The following is a 15,781-nucleotide window of genomic DNA, read 5'->3' on the forward strand; positions in this document are numbered from 1 at the left end:
CTCAACCCCCCCCCCCCCCACCCCCACCCCCCGAGATCATAACAACTTAAACTGCTTTTAGCTGAGACAAAACACATTCTTTAATTTGGTACTGGTTGCTCGGGCAATGCAGGGGGGCACACCATAGGTGTAGCCCGATGTGTGAGCTTCAGGCAAAGGCTGTACAACCAAAATGGCGACAACCAGCCCGATGCAACTCTCGAGAGGGCATACTACAACGACCTAAAGGCGGCGTGCCCAAAAACCGGGGGGGACAACAACGTATCGCCCCTGGACGTTGCCTCCCCGGTGAGATTCGACAACACATACTTCAAGCTGTTGCTGAGGCGCAAAGGGCTTCTCGCCTCAGACGAAGCGCTGCTCACCGGGGATGTGCAGAAGACAGTGGAGCTGGTGAAAGGGTATGCCAGTGATGAGGAGCTTTTCTTCCACCACTTTGCAAAGTCTATGGTGAAAATGGGGAACATAAATCCCCTTGTTGGGTTGAAGGGGGAGATTAGGCACAACTGTCATCATGTCAACTGATGAAACATTATGGTGTATTGGTGTGATTGATTAATGTTTGTTGTGTTTCAATTCTGTGGTTTTAGTGAACAAGCTAAGTTGAAGCTGCGTAAGATGTTTGTGAACTGTGAATTGAAATGAAATGTGAGTATGAACTAGCTTGTGTTTTTTTAACAAAACATTCCTTGTTGTTGGTTCATTGTACAAAAACATCCTAAACTGAGATTGATGAATAATTAAGTAACCCAACCCACAATGTACTAGAAAAACATAATAGTATTATAATCAATAATCTAGATATCTAATCTAAGTATTCTAATACGGAGTAAGAATCTCTGAAATAATAAATGAATTCTAAAAATACAAAATAATTCTGTGCAAGAAATTTGACTTGAGGTAAAGTATTTATTTATTAAAAAAACTCTTAAGTAGATAAATGTTTTTTTTTTAAAGGTACGACCAATAACTTTAATTTTTTTTGAAAAACCATGATGTGGATTGATTTTTTTATTTTTTTTTTGAAAACACGTGTGGATTGATTTTGATCATCCTTGAAACATGAAAATTATAAATATATCTCTTATGTTTTCACAAAATCTTAAATATCTGATTAAGGACAATTTTATAATTTAAAGAACAATCTATATACATACATATACATAAGGGTAACTCTATTGGTTTCAGTTTTTGTGAGTCCCGTGCATAAACAAATATTTTTTTGAAAATAATATAATAAATTGACTAGTAACCATTCCAATTGTTTAGTATACGTGTATGTCGTTTATTTATTTATTTTTCAAAAACTCGGATCTTAGCAAGAGTCATGCATGCTCTAAGGTATAATGCACATAAATTACTACATGAATTAATGAATAACTTAAGTTTTGTATCACAAAAATTATACATTATTAAATGCCTACTGAATTTAAAAGAAAAATACTAAAATGAATTTAAAATATAAGAGCAATATAAAATTATATATTTAAAATAGAATACAGATTAAATAATACTCCGTATAAAAATACAAATCCTGATGAATCGGGTATAACACTGGTTTTACACAAGTCCTTAGCTCCTAGAGTTCCCAAACCTTCCAAAACTAATCACTGAATTCCCGACCGATTGTCTGAAATCCGACGATGAGCGAAGGAGAAGACGCCGTTCGCCGCCGCAATGCGCTAGCGGATTACCGGAAAAAGCTGCTTCAGCACAAAGAACTTGACTCCAGGTTACGAACGGGTACACCTCTCACAGATTTCTAAACCCTAATTGTCTTTTCAGTGATTATCTGGCCTCTTTTAACAAGCTCATTCGAAGGATTATATATGAATTTTGTTTCTGTTGAATGAGATTGATTGTAAATGCTTCTTTTTTTCCTTCAAAAAATCTGCAGTAAGGGAGAATCTAAGAGCTGCGAAGAAGGATTTTAACAAAACAGAGGATGATTTGAAGTCTCTCCAGAGCGTAGGGCAGATTATCGGAGAAGTTCTTAGGCCACTTGACCATGAACGAAGTAATTACTTTTATATTCTCTGTGAAAGTTTTGATCTTTTGCTGTTTTGCCCATGATTTTTAGTTAGAATCATAATCTAGAAAAGCTAAATAAGAAGTAACATAAGCTTGATTTTTTATTTTTATAAGATAATTCCTTTTGAGTTGATAATTTCTACATAATTTGTGTCATTGTATTCGCTCTCCCCCTTTTAAAGAAAATGAGTTCCTGTTATGCTCTAAACTTAATCATTTATGCATCTTTCTATTTTCAGATATTTATGGTTTGTAGTGCCAGTAATCCAATCTTTCTGCAAAATTTACTAATACTATTAGTTTAACTATTCCTGCATGGTGAATTTTGTAAAATGCTAAGATTTTTTGTGATGCTTCCTGCTCCAAGAGAGAGAAGTACTAGGATCTTCTAAGCTTTCCTTTGTAGGTGACTTAGTGCTATGCCATTCTATTATAGTATTATCTCGGATTGTCTGAATGGTCTTTATATCTACATTATAAGAATGGTATTAACATAAGTTAACTGCCATGCTGTGCAATACTATGACCATAATATGTGATGAATAATTCCTTGCCTATATTTTATATTTTAGTGATTGTCAAAGCAAGCAGTGGCCCAAGGTATGTTGTTGGCTGCCGTAATAAACTTGATAAGGAAAAATTGACTGCTGGAACAAGAGTGGTCCTTGACATGACAACCCTGACAATCATGCGAGCTCTCCCACGTGAGGTATGCCTCTCTTGTTTGTTGTGAGTCTAATACTGGTTGTAACTGGTGGTTTGTGGTGATACATGAGAATAGTTTTTATTGTCCCTGAACCTTGTTACATGAAATTCTTGTCCAGGTTGACCCTGTTGTTTATAACATGCTCCATGAGGATCCTGGAAATGTTAGCTACTCTGCTGTAGGTGGTTTGTCAGATCAAATTCGAGAACTTAGGGAATCGATTGAGTTGCCTCTAATGAATCCTGAGCTCTTCCTCAGAGTTGGAATCAAGCCTCCAAAGGTATCTAATCTTTAACAACTCCTAGCCCCTCAAAAAAGTTGTGGCTGGGGGTTAAAATCTTTGATTCATACTTTTTCCTTAGATACATGAGACATGCTATGCATTGGATGTACACTAATTGGGAATAATCTTTTGCCATCACAGGGTGTTCTTCTGTATGGACCTCCCGGTACTGGGAAGACATTGCTAGCTAGAGCTATTGCTAGTAATATAGATGCCAACTTTTTGAAGGTAACTATTAACTTTCCTTTCCATTTTGGTTTTCTTTAGCTGTTTTACTTTTGTATGCGCTTCCATTTTACAATTTGATTGTGATTTCATTCAGGTTGTTTCCAGTGCCATTATTGATAAATACATTGGGGAAAGTGCAAGGTTGATTCGTGAAATGTTTAATTATGCACGTGATCACCAGGTAAAGACTTGATTTTGCAGATTTATATCCACATTGCCACTCAAAAGTATGATTTTTTGCTTATCTTCCCTTTTTTTTCAGCCCTGCATAATTTTTATGGATGAGATTGATGCAATCGGTGGAAGACGTTTTAGTGAGGGAACAAGTGCTGATCGTGAAATTCAGAGAACACTCATGGAGTTGCTTAATCAGCTAGATGGATTTGATCAGCTTGGAAAGGTAAACCTATTAACACTTTTGAAGACTTAGTTTCTTGAAGTACCGAGTTATAGTAAATTACCCAAGACTTTAGGTCCCAGATTTAATTTTCAAGATGTATACTCAAAGGTTTACATATTATGGAGGTATAATTGCATCACTGTTGACATCATGCTTCTAGTGAATGAGAATTCGATACTTAGCCAGTTAGCCCCGATGGCTTTCTGAGGCTTTAAGAAAAGGCACAAGGCAAAGGGATTTGATTTACTGAAGTAAGGTGCTGATTAACAAAAAATTAGTAAGGAGTAGTATTCTAGATATCTGAATCTTAACCAACAATTATTGAAAAATCAGAGAGACAAGTTTCCTTAGCCAAGTGAAAAGTTCCACTTACGTAGCAAACTTTTCTGGAACTCAATAGTTCAAAGGGAGCACTGAATGAATTCTCTTGTTGTGTTAAGCAATTTCAGAAACAACAATGAACAACTTTTCTTGTGCAGGTAAAAATGATTATGGCAACAAATCGACCTGATGTTCTTGACCCTGCACTTCTTCGACCTGGGCGTCTAGATAGGAAGATTGAAATCCCACTGCCTAATGAGCAGTCAAGAATGGAAATTCTTAAAATTCATGCTTCTGGAATTGCCAAACACGGTGAAATTGATTATGAAGCTGTTGTTAAGCTCGCAGAGGTTTGATAATCCTTTCTTTGTTAATCAAGTAATCATGGCATTTGTTCGTTGGGTTAACCTTTGCATTGTCTTCAGGGGTTTAATGGTGCTGACCTGCGTAACGTATGTACCGAAGCTGGGATGTCAGCTATCCGTGCTGAAAGAGATTATGTTATCCATGAAGACTTTATGAAGGTAAATCCTCCAAATTTTATCTTTGCAGTACTCTGTATTCACTTGCACAAGAGGAGTTAAGATAGGATACAAAGAGGGTGTAATAAATATTAGCAGCCTTGTAATATGATTGTTATCTGAACTTTGCAGGCTGTTCGAAAACTGAATGAAGCTAAGAAGCTTGAATCTAGTGCGCATTACAATGCAGATTTTGGCAAAGATTAGGATCAACGACTTTTCTTCTCGAGATCCATGGATGTACGTGTAGCAAATCATGTTTCTATATGTGGCACTTTCACTAGATTTGTGCTGGATATCTTCTTGCATACTGATATAGTTTATGGATTTATTCTAACTCAATGCTCCCCCAAACATTTCCACCTTCATCTCCCCCACCCCCTACCCTCCACCACACCACCAGCAGAAAGAGGACAAAATGACAGATGCATAAAATGTTATGTTTACTTGGTGTGCTTTTCTTACCTGAAGTATTTGAGTATTTCTTCCTTCCCTCGCTGATATCCTCTTTTTCTTTCTCTTTTCGTTTTGGTTCAGTTTCTTGTGTTATTTGCATCTCTTCCCTCGAATTTCGACTAGTTTAAAGTTGAACTATTGTGTTTTTTGCTCTGTTTACAATGTTCAAATCTTAGATATTGTTAGAGTTGAGTTGAGGCTTTTATGGCCCATGTTATTGGGCTATTCCTAGAGAAATTATATTTTGGATCATAGCCCATATACCATTGATAAATGTTTATTTTTAGTATATTAAATGTTATTTTTAATGTATTATAGATTCATTTTAGGTATAGTAAAAATAAATCTCTAATACATTAGAAATGAAATTTTTAAAAATAGATATATAATATATTAAAAATGACCCCTCAGGATATTCTTGTATGTTAATGATGCATGTGGATCATAGTCCACGCGGTATAATGTTTGATTCCAAGACTGGTAGTTGCTTAACTGGTATGTTATTTAAAAGAATTAATTTTGTGTTTGGCCAATCAACTATATAGTGTCATAAGACGAAATTGTCTGCATCACGATAAGAAGATAAGAATTGAATTGATATTTTAGACATTTTATTTTGAAAATTAGGTATAACTAGTCCTTAGATTCTCATTATTTTTGCCACTATCTAAAGTTGTGCAAATTACACAAGTAAATTATGCAATAAGTTTGATAAAGAGGGTGTTTAGGAGCGGATTCATTATGAGGCAGTGGGGCAATTGTCCCCTCTCTCACCCCACCCCTCATATATAGGGCCCCTTATATATATATATATATATATATATATAGTACGGAGTAAATGTTTGCATATAAGTAATTAATATAGATATAAATTATTCAAAGATGAAATAGTTCTAATTTTTTTTTAACGGATGAGATTGGTTCTCATGGACACATGAGGAGGTTGGTTCTCATGTAATCTCTAATCTTAATGTATATACGTCTAGTAGCAATGCATTTATAGTCCACTGTTTATAAGTTATAAATGTCATAATGTATATTAATCCACTTGTTATTATCAGTGGGCCGTGTTTGATATTTTATCATAGACATTTTTGAATTAATTTAAAATCCCCTGAGGGTGTTGGTAAGAAGTGAACTTGTAACATTTTGGTACGAGATCGAATAATGCTTCACAATACGAATGCTCTTTTTGGATTACTTTAGAAACTTGTGGTCCTACCATTAGATGTTTATTTAAATTCATATTTTAAAATTACCATTAGATGTTTATTTAAATTCATATTAAAATTTTAAAAAAGACAAGATTTAAACAATATATATATTTTTTGTTGTTTTATTACGAAGCCTCTAAAATCTAGATCTTTTGCTAGTCTTACGTATGATTAGCATTTAAAAATCTGAGGGTGGCTTTCCTCATTCATACAAACATCAAACATCTCTTTTAGAGTCTTGTGTAATGGTGAAAGCAAAACCACTATGATTAAATTAGGAGTTGTCTTCAACTTTATATAATCATCACTATTTAATAATATATGTACTATAATCTATTCATAAATATGTTCAATTATACAAATAAAATACTGAATATGTATCTTCAATTTAATTAATAAAATTATTATTTTTACATAAGATACGAGTATATAAATTGATATTAAATATAACTGTCCTTCGTAGGGGAAAACATTAATTCTAAACTGATAGTTGAAAGATACGTTCTGTCTTAACTAAAAATTTAAGCTAATAGTCAGGATGTATATTTGTATGTTATATATTATATGCTTAACGATTAGGTAGCGATGATGGTCAATCTAGCTAGAGAGATTGATTTTATATATTGTCCTGTCTCCTTTTAAAAATGAAAAAAGAAAGAATATTATGGTCATACTTATCAAATTGATTTAAAAATTAAACTACAAAAATGTCATCATTAAGCAAATACTACTAAACCAAAAGAGAATTTTTCCCTTTAGGAAAAGTTAGGTTCAAATGTATGCTGTGTCATTGTTCAAATAATACAAGCAACTTTGCCCCATTATTAAGTCTAAAGTTGTCGGATTAACGTGGTACTTACTAGGTTAATCCACTTACACATAGCTTTCATTTGCTAGGGGGAAAACAGGTTAAAAGAGCAAATGAAATTTAAGGAAAGGTTTCAAAATTGTCTAGTTGAGAGGAATATGCTTATGATATCATTTTCATGTGTCAGGATCAAATGTTTTTCATTACGCTAAAAATGTATAACAATATAGAATGCGTAACTTTATTTTCTTATATTTATGTAGCCACGTTTGACATGATGCTAACCTTAATCTTTCAACCCTCCTCCTGAACATTATCCTTATGTATATGACTAATGGTAAATCAATTTTCAACATGATTGTTACAAACTTGTCTAGTTGAGAGGAACATATACTTATGGTTATGCTTATTTATGTGAATATGTAAAATATAAATGTATAGTCTAACTATTAAGTTAGATTTTTAGTTAAGACGGAATACATTATCTAATTTAGTATAAAAGGCATACTCATGTGAGACCATATCCACGGATTGCATGTGCCATGTCGTCCATCCAAGTAATCAGCTCATTACTTAAATTTTTAATTGAGATGGAGCACATCCATAAATTGTGTATGTGCACGCTTTTATTGTATATTGGGATAAGGGTCAAATAGATTCTCAAACTATACTGAATTGTACAATTAGGTCCTTCAACTTCAAAAAGCTCCAATTAAGTCCCCAAACTTGTTATTTTGGAGCAAATAAACACTCTAACCTATTTGTGACATGTAATTGCAAGTCAACTAGAATTCCGACCAACCCCGGTGAACATCCGACCAAATTCCGGAAAACAAGTCAAATCATCAACGACCGGCGACCATCACGATACTTGTTCGCTAGAGGCTCGCCAGAGTTGGTCGAAATTCTAGTTGACCTGCAATTACAGGTTACAAATAGGTTAGAAGGCTTATTTGCTCCAAAATAACAAGTTTGAGGGTCTAATTGGAGCTTTTTGAAGTTGAAGGGTCTAATTGCATAATTCAGTATAGTTTGATGATCTATTTGACCTTTATCTCTTGTATGTTTGATTATAAACACCTTCGGCTTTGACTTAAAAAAAGAAAAACCACATACATCAAAATAGTCCAACTTGATGTAAAAGTGAAGCCTTCTATTTAAAGCTTTAGAGTCTAATATCAATTAACTCAATCAACACTTCATCAGAGTCCTTCAATTGAGCATGTGCACCCCGTTATTGTATATTTGATTATCAACACCTTCGGCTTTGACCTTAATTTACAAAAAAAAAAAAAAAAAAAAAAAACCACTTACGACATAAAAATAGTTCAACTTGATGCAAAAATTATAAAAGTTAAGCCTTATATTTAAAACTTAAGAGTCTAATATCAACTAATTCAGTGAACACTTCATCAGAGTTAAATCATAAATAATGTTGGCAAGCAACAAAAGTCCTAATATTTTGATTTATGTCTTGAAAACAAAGGAAAACAAGTGGGTACCTGATGAGACAATAATGGAAAAATCATTAAAATTACATCAATATTTGCTAGCTCACAAACATGCTTTGGTTTGTTTGTCCCTCAGCTCCCACTCTTCTTCTCCATTATACATGCATGGGACCATTTTCCTTGTTGGTGTATATACTTGTCTCTCCTTAGTTTACGTACTTTAATTCCCCACCAGACATTTTTCATTAAAAACGTAACCTACAAATTAATTTATTTTTTTTGTAATTTTGTTTTGTTTTGTTTTATTTTTTGGCAGCGAATCATCCACTCCTTTAAATTCACGAAATTCTAAAATATCAGATTTCCTTTTTCTCATAATGAAATATCACTTTTTCTGAACATTTTGTTATTGGTTCGTCCAACTCTCCGTAACCACTTGAATTTCAAGATTCTTTTGAAAATGTACTCGAAAAAAAAAAAATATGGTGAAGTTTAATAAGCTATAAATTTATTTATTTAAATTAATTTTATTTGAGGATTTACGGGATACCCAACATTGAAATTTACAATTTTATCTAATTATTAATGATTTTTTGAAAAAAAATTTAAAAATGAATTTAAAAAGTGTATATGTTCATTTCATAATTTGCTTGACAAGTGTTTAATTAAGAATGGGATTTGCTGTAAAGATAGACGCGTAATGACTTGGATTAAAACTTTAAATAGTGGACAACAAAAGTGATATTTCCTGCCATTAACAATTTTTTCCCAAGTGACTATGAAAATTTGTAATTATTACTGGAAAGATTAGAACATACTAGGTAAACCTTCACAAATAACACAAGAGAGGTAAATCACACTATAGAAAGGATCGGCTATGTATAATAGACTCGATCAAGAAGGTATTGTAATAATTGAACTCGTGAATTTTAAATTAAAAAAAAAAATCAATCGATGATGATGAGCAATGTACAATTAGCCAGCAAGGATGTTTATTTGGTTAATTTCAGATTGAATTGATCGAAATTTTAGTTTTTGGTAAAGTCAAATATTGAACTGAAATATCTACAAATGAATTAATTTTCGAATCTCTAATACACANAAAAAAAAAAAAAAAAAAAAAACCACCACTTACGACATAAAAATAGTTCAACTTGATGCAAAAATTATAAAAGTTAAGCCTTATATTTAAAACTTAAGAGTCTAATATCAACTAATTCAGTGAACACTTCATCAGAGTTAAATCATAAATAATGTTGGCAAGCAACAAAAGTCCTAATATTTTGATTTATGTCTTGAAAACAAAGGAAAACAAGTGGGTACCTGATGAGACAATAATGGAAAAATCATTAAAATTACATCAATATTTGCTAGCTCACAAACATGCTTTGGTTTGTTTGTCCCTCAGCTCCCACTCTTCTTCTCCATTATACATGCATGGGACCATTTTCCTTGTTGGTGTATATACTTGTCTCTCCTTAGTTTACGTACTTTAATTCCCCACCAGACATTTTTCATTAAAAACGTAACCTACAAATTAATTTATTTTTTTTGTAATTTTGTTTTGTTTTGTTTTATTTTTTGGCAGCGAATCATCCACTCCTTTAAATTCACGAAATTCTAAAATATCAGATTTCCTTTTTCTCATAATGAAATATCACTTTTTCTGAACATTTTGTTATTGGTTCGTCCAACTCTCCGTAACCACTTGAATTTCAAGATTCTTTTGAAAATGTACTCGAAAAAAAAAAAATATGGTGAAGTTTAATAAGCTATAAATTTATTTATTTAAATTAATTTTATTTGAGGATTTACGGGATACCCAACATTGAAATTTACAATTTTATCTAATTATTAATGATTTTTTGAAAAAAAATTTAAAAATGAATTTAAAAAGTGTATATGTTCATTTCATAATTTGCTTGACAAGTGTTTAATTAAGAATGGGATTTGCTGTAAAGATAGACGCGTAATGACTTGGATTAAAACTTTAAATAGTGGACAACAAAAGTGATATTTCCTGCCATTAACAATTTTTTCCCAAGTGACTATGAAAATTTGTAATTATTACTGGAAAGATTAGAACATACTAGGTAAACCTTCACAAATAACACAAGAGAGGTAAATCACACTATAGAAAGGATCGGCTATGTATAATAGACTCGATCAAGAAGGTATTGTAATAATTGAACTCGTGAATTTTAAATTAAAAAAAAAAATCAATCGATGATGATGAGCAATGTACAATTAGCCAGCAAGGATGTTTATTTGGTTAATTTCAGATTGAATTGATCGAAATTTTAGTTTTTGGTAAAGTCAAATATTGAACTGAAATATCTACAAATGAATTAATTTTCGAATCTCTAATACACAGGTGTGGAGCTATATTTATACCGGAAATGTAAAAAAAATAAAAAAAATATGGTGATAAAAAGTTACTAACAGAGTTGGTACGTCCGACTAATTAATCACTCAGATCAATCATATCACACGCAAATTACTAATGTGACGGGGTGAAATGGTGACAAAATTAACCACTACTAATGATTCTCCAATGCAATCATTTCCTAGTAATATAAAACGGAAAAGGTGTTTTCATCATTAAAGAAAAAAAAAAGAGAAAAAAAAAAGAAGAAAAGAAAGACCTTTTTCTCCCATGATATCATGCATGTAATCTTATTTTGAACAACTTTAATGATGTATGAATTGAAAAAGTACATTTCAATTTATTAAAAAGACTGAAAATGATCTCTTCGATCTCCTAATTATATGCAATACGATAGCCGGATTGGTTTAATCGTAGAGAAATTTTTTTTAGAAAAATTGTGTTTACTACAATTTTTTGATTATGTTTTTTTTTTTAAAAAAAAAAATTCTTATCTATTTTTAAAACTTTAAATTTTTTTTTATTTTTCCATTTATTTAAAAAATAAAAAATTTCTCCCGTTGATAAACATATTTAACTTTCTAACTAAAAAAAAAAAAAGTATCCCAAACTAGACAATGAATCAATTATTTATACTAGCTCTTCTAATAACTTTCGTGCAGATAAGACACCTCGCAAAACTTGATGTTTTTCAACTATCACGTTGACCGACTCCAGGACCCAGCATTCTCACGGCTTCCGCTTCCTACGACGTGCTCATCCCGATGGTCAAGTCTGAGTCATGGTCAACACTAGGACCAGGAACTGAAGCAACCTCACCTCATCTCCTTGGCTAGCCTTTATTACTTTGATCGACCCCGCGATTCATAGGTATATCTTCCGAGATCATGCCTATCCAACCAACCTTTCAATGCAACAAACCCCATGGTTAACCCTCAGTCTATATGCTTCGTCTTCAGTATGTCTAATATATTTATCAATGCTAAAATTATGTAAACAAGGTGCCAATTAATAACAAAGCAAAACTTATGAACTTATTTTGGGTTAGTTAACTAGTTGAACTTTAATTTGCTTGTCGCATATTTTCATAATTATAGTTTGTTAATAGTGAGGCTGTAATTTTTTTCTTTTTTTGGGTGGGGTGGGGGTAACAAGATGATGACAATGGATATTTCCTTATAAAAAGAAATTTTAAGTATTGTACTTTAACCTCCATATTAACTTCCATACACCTAAGATGAAATCATTAAAGCAAAACTTGAAAAGAACAAGCATTAATTAACCTTTTTTACAATATTAAATGTAGCAGTAATTACCTTTAAATTTCCGTAATCATCATGCATTAGGATGATTATTACAACCACCACCACTCTCCGCTCCCCCAATCACACCTCCCCTAGTCCGGCCAGAACTTTGATTTTTTTAATTTCTTTTTTTCATAAATTTTGATATTTTGAAAATGACTTTGAGGTCCATAAACTGTGTAGAATCTTCGGAAAAAAAATCTTATAACCTTTGCATTATGAAATGAATATTTGCAGGTAAGTATAAAAGGAGAAATTAATTTTTTAAAAGATTTATTTAATAAAAAAAGGTTCAATTATAAGAGCAAATTAAAGGATTTGATCTTTTGCAACACTCATAATTCTTTAGAATGTAGTACCTGTTCCATATTTTCTCGAGCTTTTTCAGTCTACAGAATCAATGTCCCCACCACCAGGGTTTTTAGTTCAATATAACATTTTAAAAGATTTATTAATAAAAAAAGTCCAATTATAAGAGTAAATTAAAGAGTTTTTAGTTCAAGAATAGATATTAATTAGGATTATATTGGAATTACAAATTAAGAAATTATGAAGCAAATTTGGTAAATTAGTATGCCTTATTTGTAAGAAAATTAAATTGGTCGATCTTTTTACTGTTTTAGGCCACAAAGATCTCGCTTTTCATTTATTACATTTCCAAAATAGTAAAAATAATAAATGCCAAATATTTAATATCCAAATCTCATTTTATATGTTAATCGTTTTCACTCAATAAAAACTTCAATATAATTAATTAGTTAATAATAATAAACTAAATATTATTTTAAAAAATGAAATTATAAATAATTATAATCAAACATGAGAAAACACTTGTTAACTTGCTCTATTTCCAAATTTGTGTCAGTTTTACCATTTTCAATCACTTTTAGAATTCAGAAAATTGCCTCTTGATGTTACCAATCATAATCAAAGTGATCAAAAGATTTAATTGTTTCACACCACCTCTAATTTTTTTGTTCCCAAAAGATTAAATCCCTGACAAACCCCAAGGACTCCTTGATCCGACAGAGCATTTGAGTGGATGTAAACTTGTAAACTTGATAACTTAACTGAACATTACTTGGGAACTATCAAGAAATTTCGACCACTTTGTTGGTTAGAAATTAGATTTTTCCCAAAATAATAAATTAATAAAATTTTCTTACGGAAATTAGTGGTGGTTTTGTTTTTTTTTTTTTAACTTTAAATATGTATTCAATTTTCAGTAATCTACTCGCATTGGAAGCTCGGTTGGTTGGTTGAAGTTTAGAACAATTTTTAGTGATCGATAAAATAGAGATACATTGATAACTTTTTATCCGAGAGTCTATTTAAAATTATTCAATTAATAAACACATTAGGTATATTGTGACAAACATCTTATGAATAATGCAGAAAATTCACCAATAATTTTGGGAAAATAAAAATAAATGAAGAAATTAATTTAAGGGCATGGCACAAGATCAGACATTGATTTAACTAGAAGATAGATATATAGAAATATAAAATACATTATACATCCACACCCATTCATTCCATCATATTCTCATCTACAAACCCCTTTAGCCCTATCCACTCCCCATTGGATTCATTACAATTCCCAATCTAATCATAATACTTAATATAATACTAATAATAATCAAGATAATAATAATTATAATTATAATATAATAACAATGATAATAATATAAAGATAAAGATAATGCCAGTTATACCCCTAACAGCCAAGCAAGGCACCACCACACACCTCAAGATCAAGCTGGGAACACCAAAATCTGGAGAACATTAAAGCTGCAGATCAGACAACCAATCTTTTGTCCTTTTTTTTTTTTTTGAATTTTTGAATTTTCAGTACTGGAAGAAATGATCTGCAGAAGCCATGATAGGTTGCTGCTGGTTCATCATGAACATCCAAGGGCTGTTGTTGGTGTTCATGAGAGTCTGATGATGTCCGGAGGGGATATCCTCGTAGACATCGAAGAAGCCCGCGCCGGCGCCGGCGGCTTGGGAGGAGTTCATCCGGCTGAGGATATCATTCAGAGACTGAAGCCTTTGGCTCAGCTCCATCATCTGAGCCCTCAGAACCGAATTCTCAGCCTCCACATTCATGAAATCCCGCGCCGTGGAGCTGATCTTGCTCAGGATCTGAGCGTTCTCCTTCTTCAGCGCCGCGGCTTGAGCCATCAGCTCGTCCAGGTGCTGCTGCTTCCTCATCCGCGACCGGCGCGCCGACTCCCGGTTCGACTGCATCCGCTTCCGCTTCCGCTCGTTCATCAGCACCTGCAAATCCTCCTCCGACCCCGAGTTCGTCAGCTGAGTCGACCCGGACGAGTTCCCGCTTGAATACGCCATTGTATTTACACCGGAAAATTCAGAAGCCTTGAATCTCTATCGGAAATCGCTAAAAAAAACCCTAGAAGAAACGCAGGACCCGACTAAAAAACCGCAAGAAAGGAAAATCTATGTGTTCTAACTTAATTAAAACCTAGATGATGCAGATCAGGGCGTAATCGACTTCTGAGAAAACATAAAACCAGTAGAGGAAGACAACGGAGAAAGATTGAACAAGATGGGTCCTGCGTATGAAAGAGGAACTGATCATAAAACCGGAACGGAGGATTTCACTGAGAACAGGAGACATGAATCTCAAACATCAAAAACACAGTGCGCAGCATCAATCATTGATTTCAATTCGTTTGTTCAAGGAGATCAAACACAAACTAACAGTAGATCTTTCTTCTTAACCAACAAATTAAAAACCAAGAAATCTGAGCACAGATCTGAGAAGGAGAAGAGATTTGAAGAGAAGAAAATCAGGGGGAAAGAAGCAGAGCAGTATGAGGATATAGGATGAAACTAAGCTTGAAAGCTATAAGGGAAAGAGAAGAAGAGTAGGAAGAGGTGTATGAGGTTGAAGAAGGTGCGATATATAGAAGGAAAAAGGTAGGGAAGGGAAAAATTGGGCTATTTTTCATTTTTGAGGGACCTATATAATAATTAACAAAGTTTTCCGGGCACACCACTTAATTTTACTTCAATATTAGGGTTGTCAAGGTTCGATTATGCATTCTAACACATAATCTATCACCTATAAACCAATTGAACTATCCAAGTAATGATACTAAATGCATTCTGAGAGTATATATGAACACAATGATTTTTTGGTGGCCTGAATTGCATTAACACTGTTAATCTCATCATCTTTTCGGACAAAACTAATTTCTAAAATTTCTTGTTGTTTTTCTGCAACAATGGCGGAGACCATCCATATTTTCCGAACAAATTAAAGACGGTCAAGTTCCAAGGAATGGGATCAGAGCGCGGCGATATGATGAAGGCGAGCAGCGACCCGACCACGATTACGTCATCTACAGCTGCCACTTTAACCCCACTGTCCTCAACGTCAGTAGCCTCATGGCCACCATGGAAGGCACCGAGGCGGCCTACTACACTGCCTCTAGAATTTTGGCGATCTTGTCAGTGATGTTCCAGCTCCACAGCTCCAGCGATCACGTGATGGCAGCGTGTACCCTCTACGGCGGCACCCGCGCTCTGCTCACCCTTTTCCTCCCCCTAGTGTTAATGCAATTCAGTCCCCAAAAAGTCATTAATGAACTCTGCAGGGTCGCCGATGCTATAGGTGAAAAAAAAAACGAATAAAATCGTTAGTAT

The 15,781-nt window shown here is 33.3% G+C and overlaps 3 protein-coding genes across 3 annotated transcripts in view; 2 read left to right on the forward strand and 1 right to left on the reverse strand.

The window, feature by feature from the left end:
- Window positions 1-659, forward strand: part of LOC116022870 (peroxidase 9) — a 3,140-nt gene extending 2,481 nt beyond the window's left edge. Inside the window, exon 4 of the mRNA XM_031263758.1 lies at window positions 113-659. Coding sequence (XP_031119618.1) covers window positions 113-525 — 413 coding nt within the window. The 3' untranslated portion in view covers window positions 526-659. The remainder of the gene's footprint in view (window positions 1-112) is intronic.
- Window positions 660-1,548: 889 nt separating this feature from the next.
- Window positions 1,549-4,991, forward strand: LOC116023776 (26S proteasome regulatory subunit S10B homolog B). The gene is made up of 10 exons (XM_031264787.1): window positions 1,549-1,743; window positions 1,898-2,017; window positions 2,604-2,740; window positions 2,856-3,017; window positions 3,162-3,248; window positions 3,343-3,429; window positions 3,511-3,648; window positions 4,128-4,319; window positions 4,395-4,493; window positions 4,623-4,991. Exons 1-10 carry the CDS (start codon window positions 1,644-1,646, stop codon window positions 4,695-4,697), a joined length of 1,197 nt encoding a protein of 398 aa, XP_031120647.1. The 5' UTR covers window positions 1,549-1,643; the 3' UTR covers window positions 4,698-4,991.
- Window positions 4,992-13,562: 8,571 nt separating this feature from the next.
- LOC116021539 (bZIP transcription factor 44) lies at window positions 13,563-15,041 on the reverse strand. Its single transcript, XM_031261964.1, has one exon. The coding sequence runs from the start codon at window positions 14,459-14,461 to the stop codon at window positions 13,958-13,960; it is 504 nt and encodes a 167-aa protein (XP_031117824.1). The 5' UTR covers window positions 14,462-15,041; the 3' UTR covers window positions 13,563-13,957.
- Between the last annotated feature and the right edge of the window lie 740 nt (window positions 15,042-15,781).

Source organism: Ipomoea triloba, chromosome 6 (assembly GCF_003576645.1).
Source record: "Ipomoea triloba cultivar NCNSP0323 chromosome 6, ASM357664v1".
Taxonomy (NCBI): domain Eukaryota; kingdom Viridiplantae; phylum Streptophyta; class Magnoliopsida; order Solanales; family Convolvulaceae; genus Ipomoea; species Ipomoea triloba.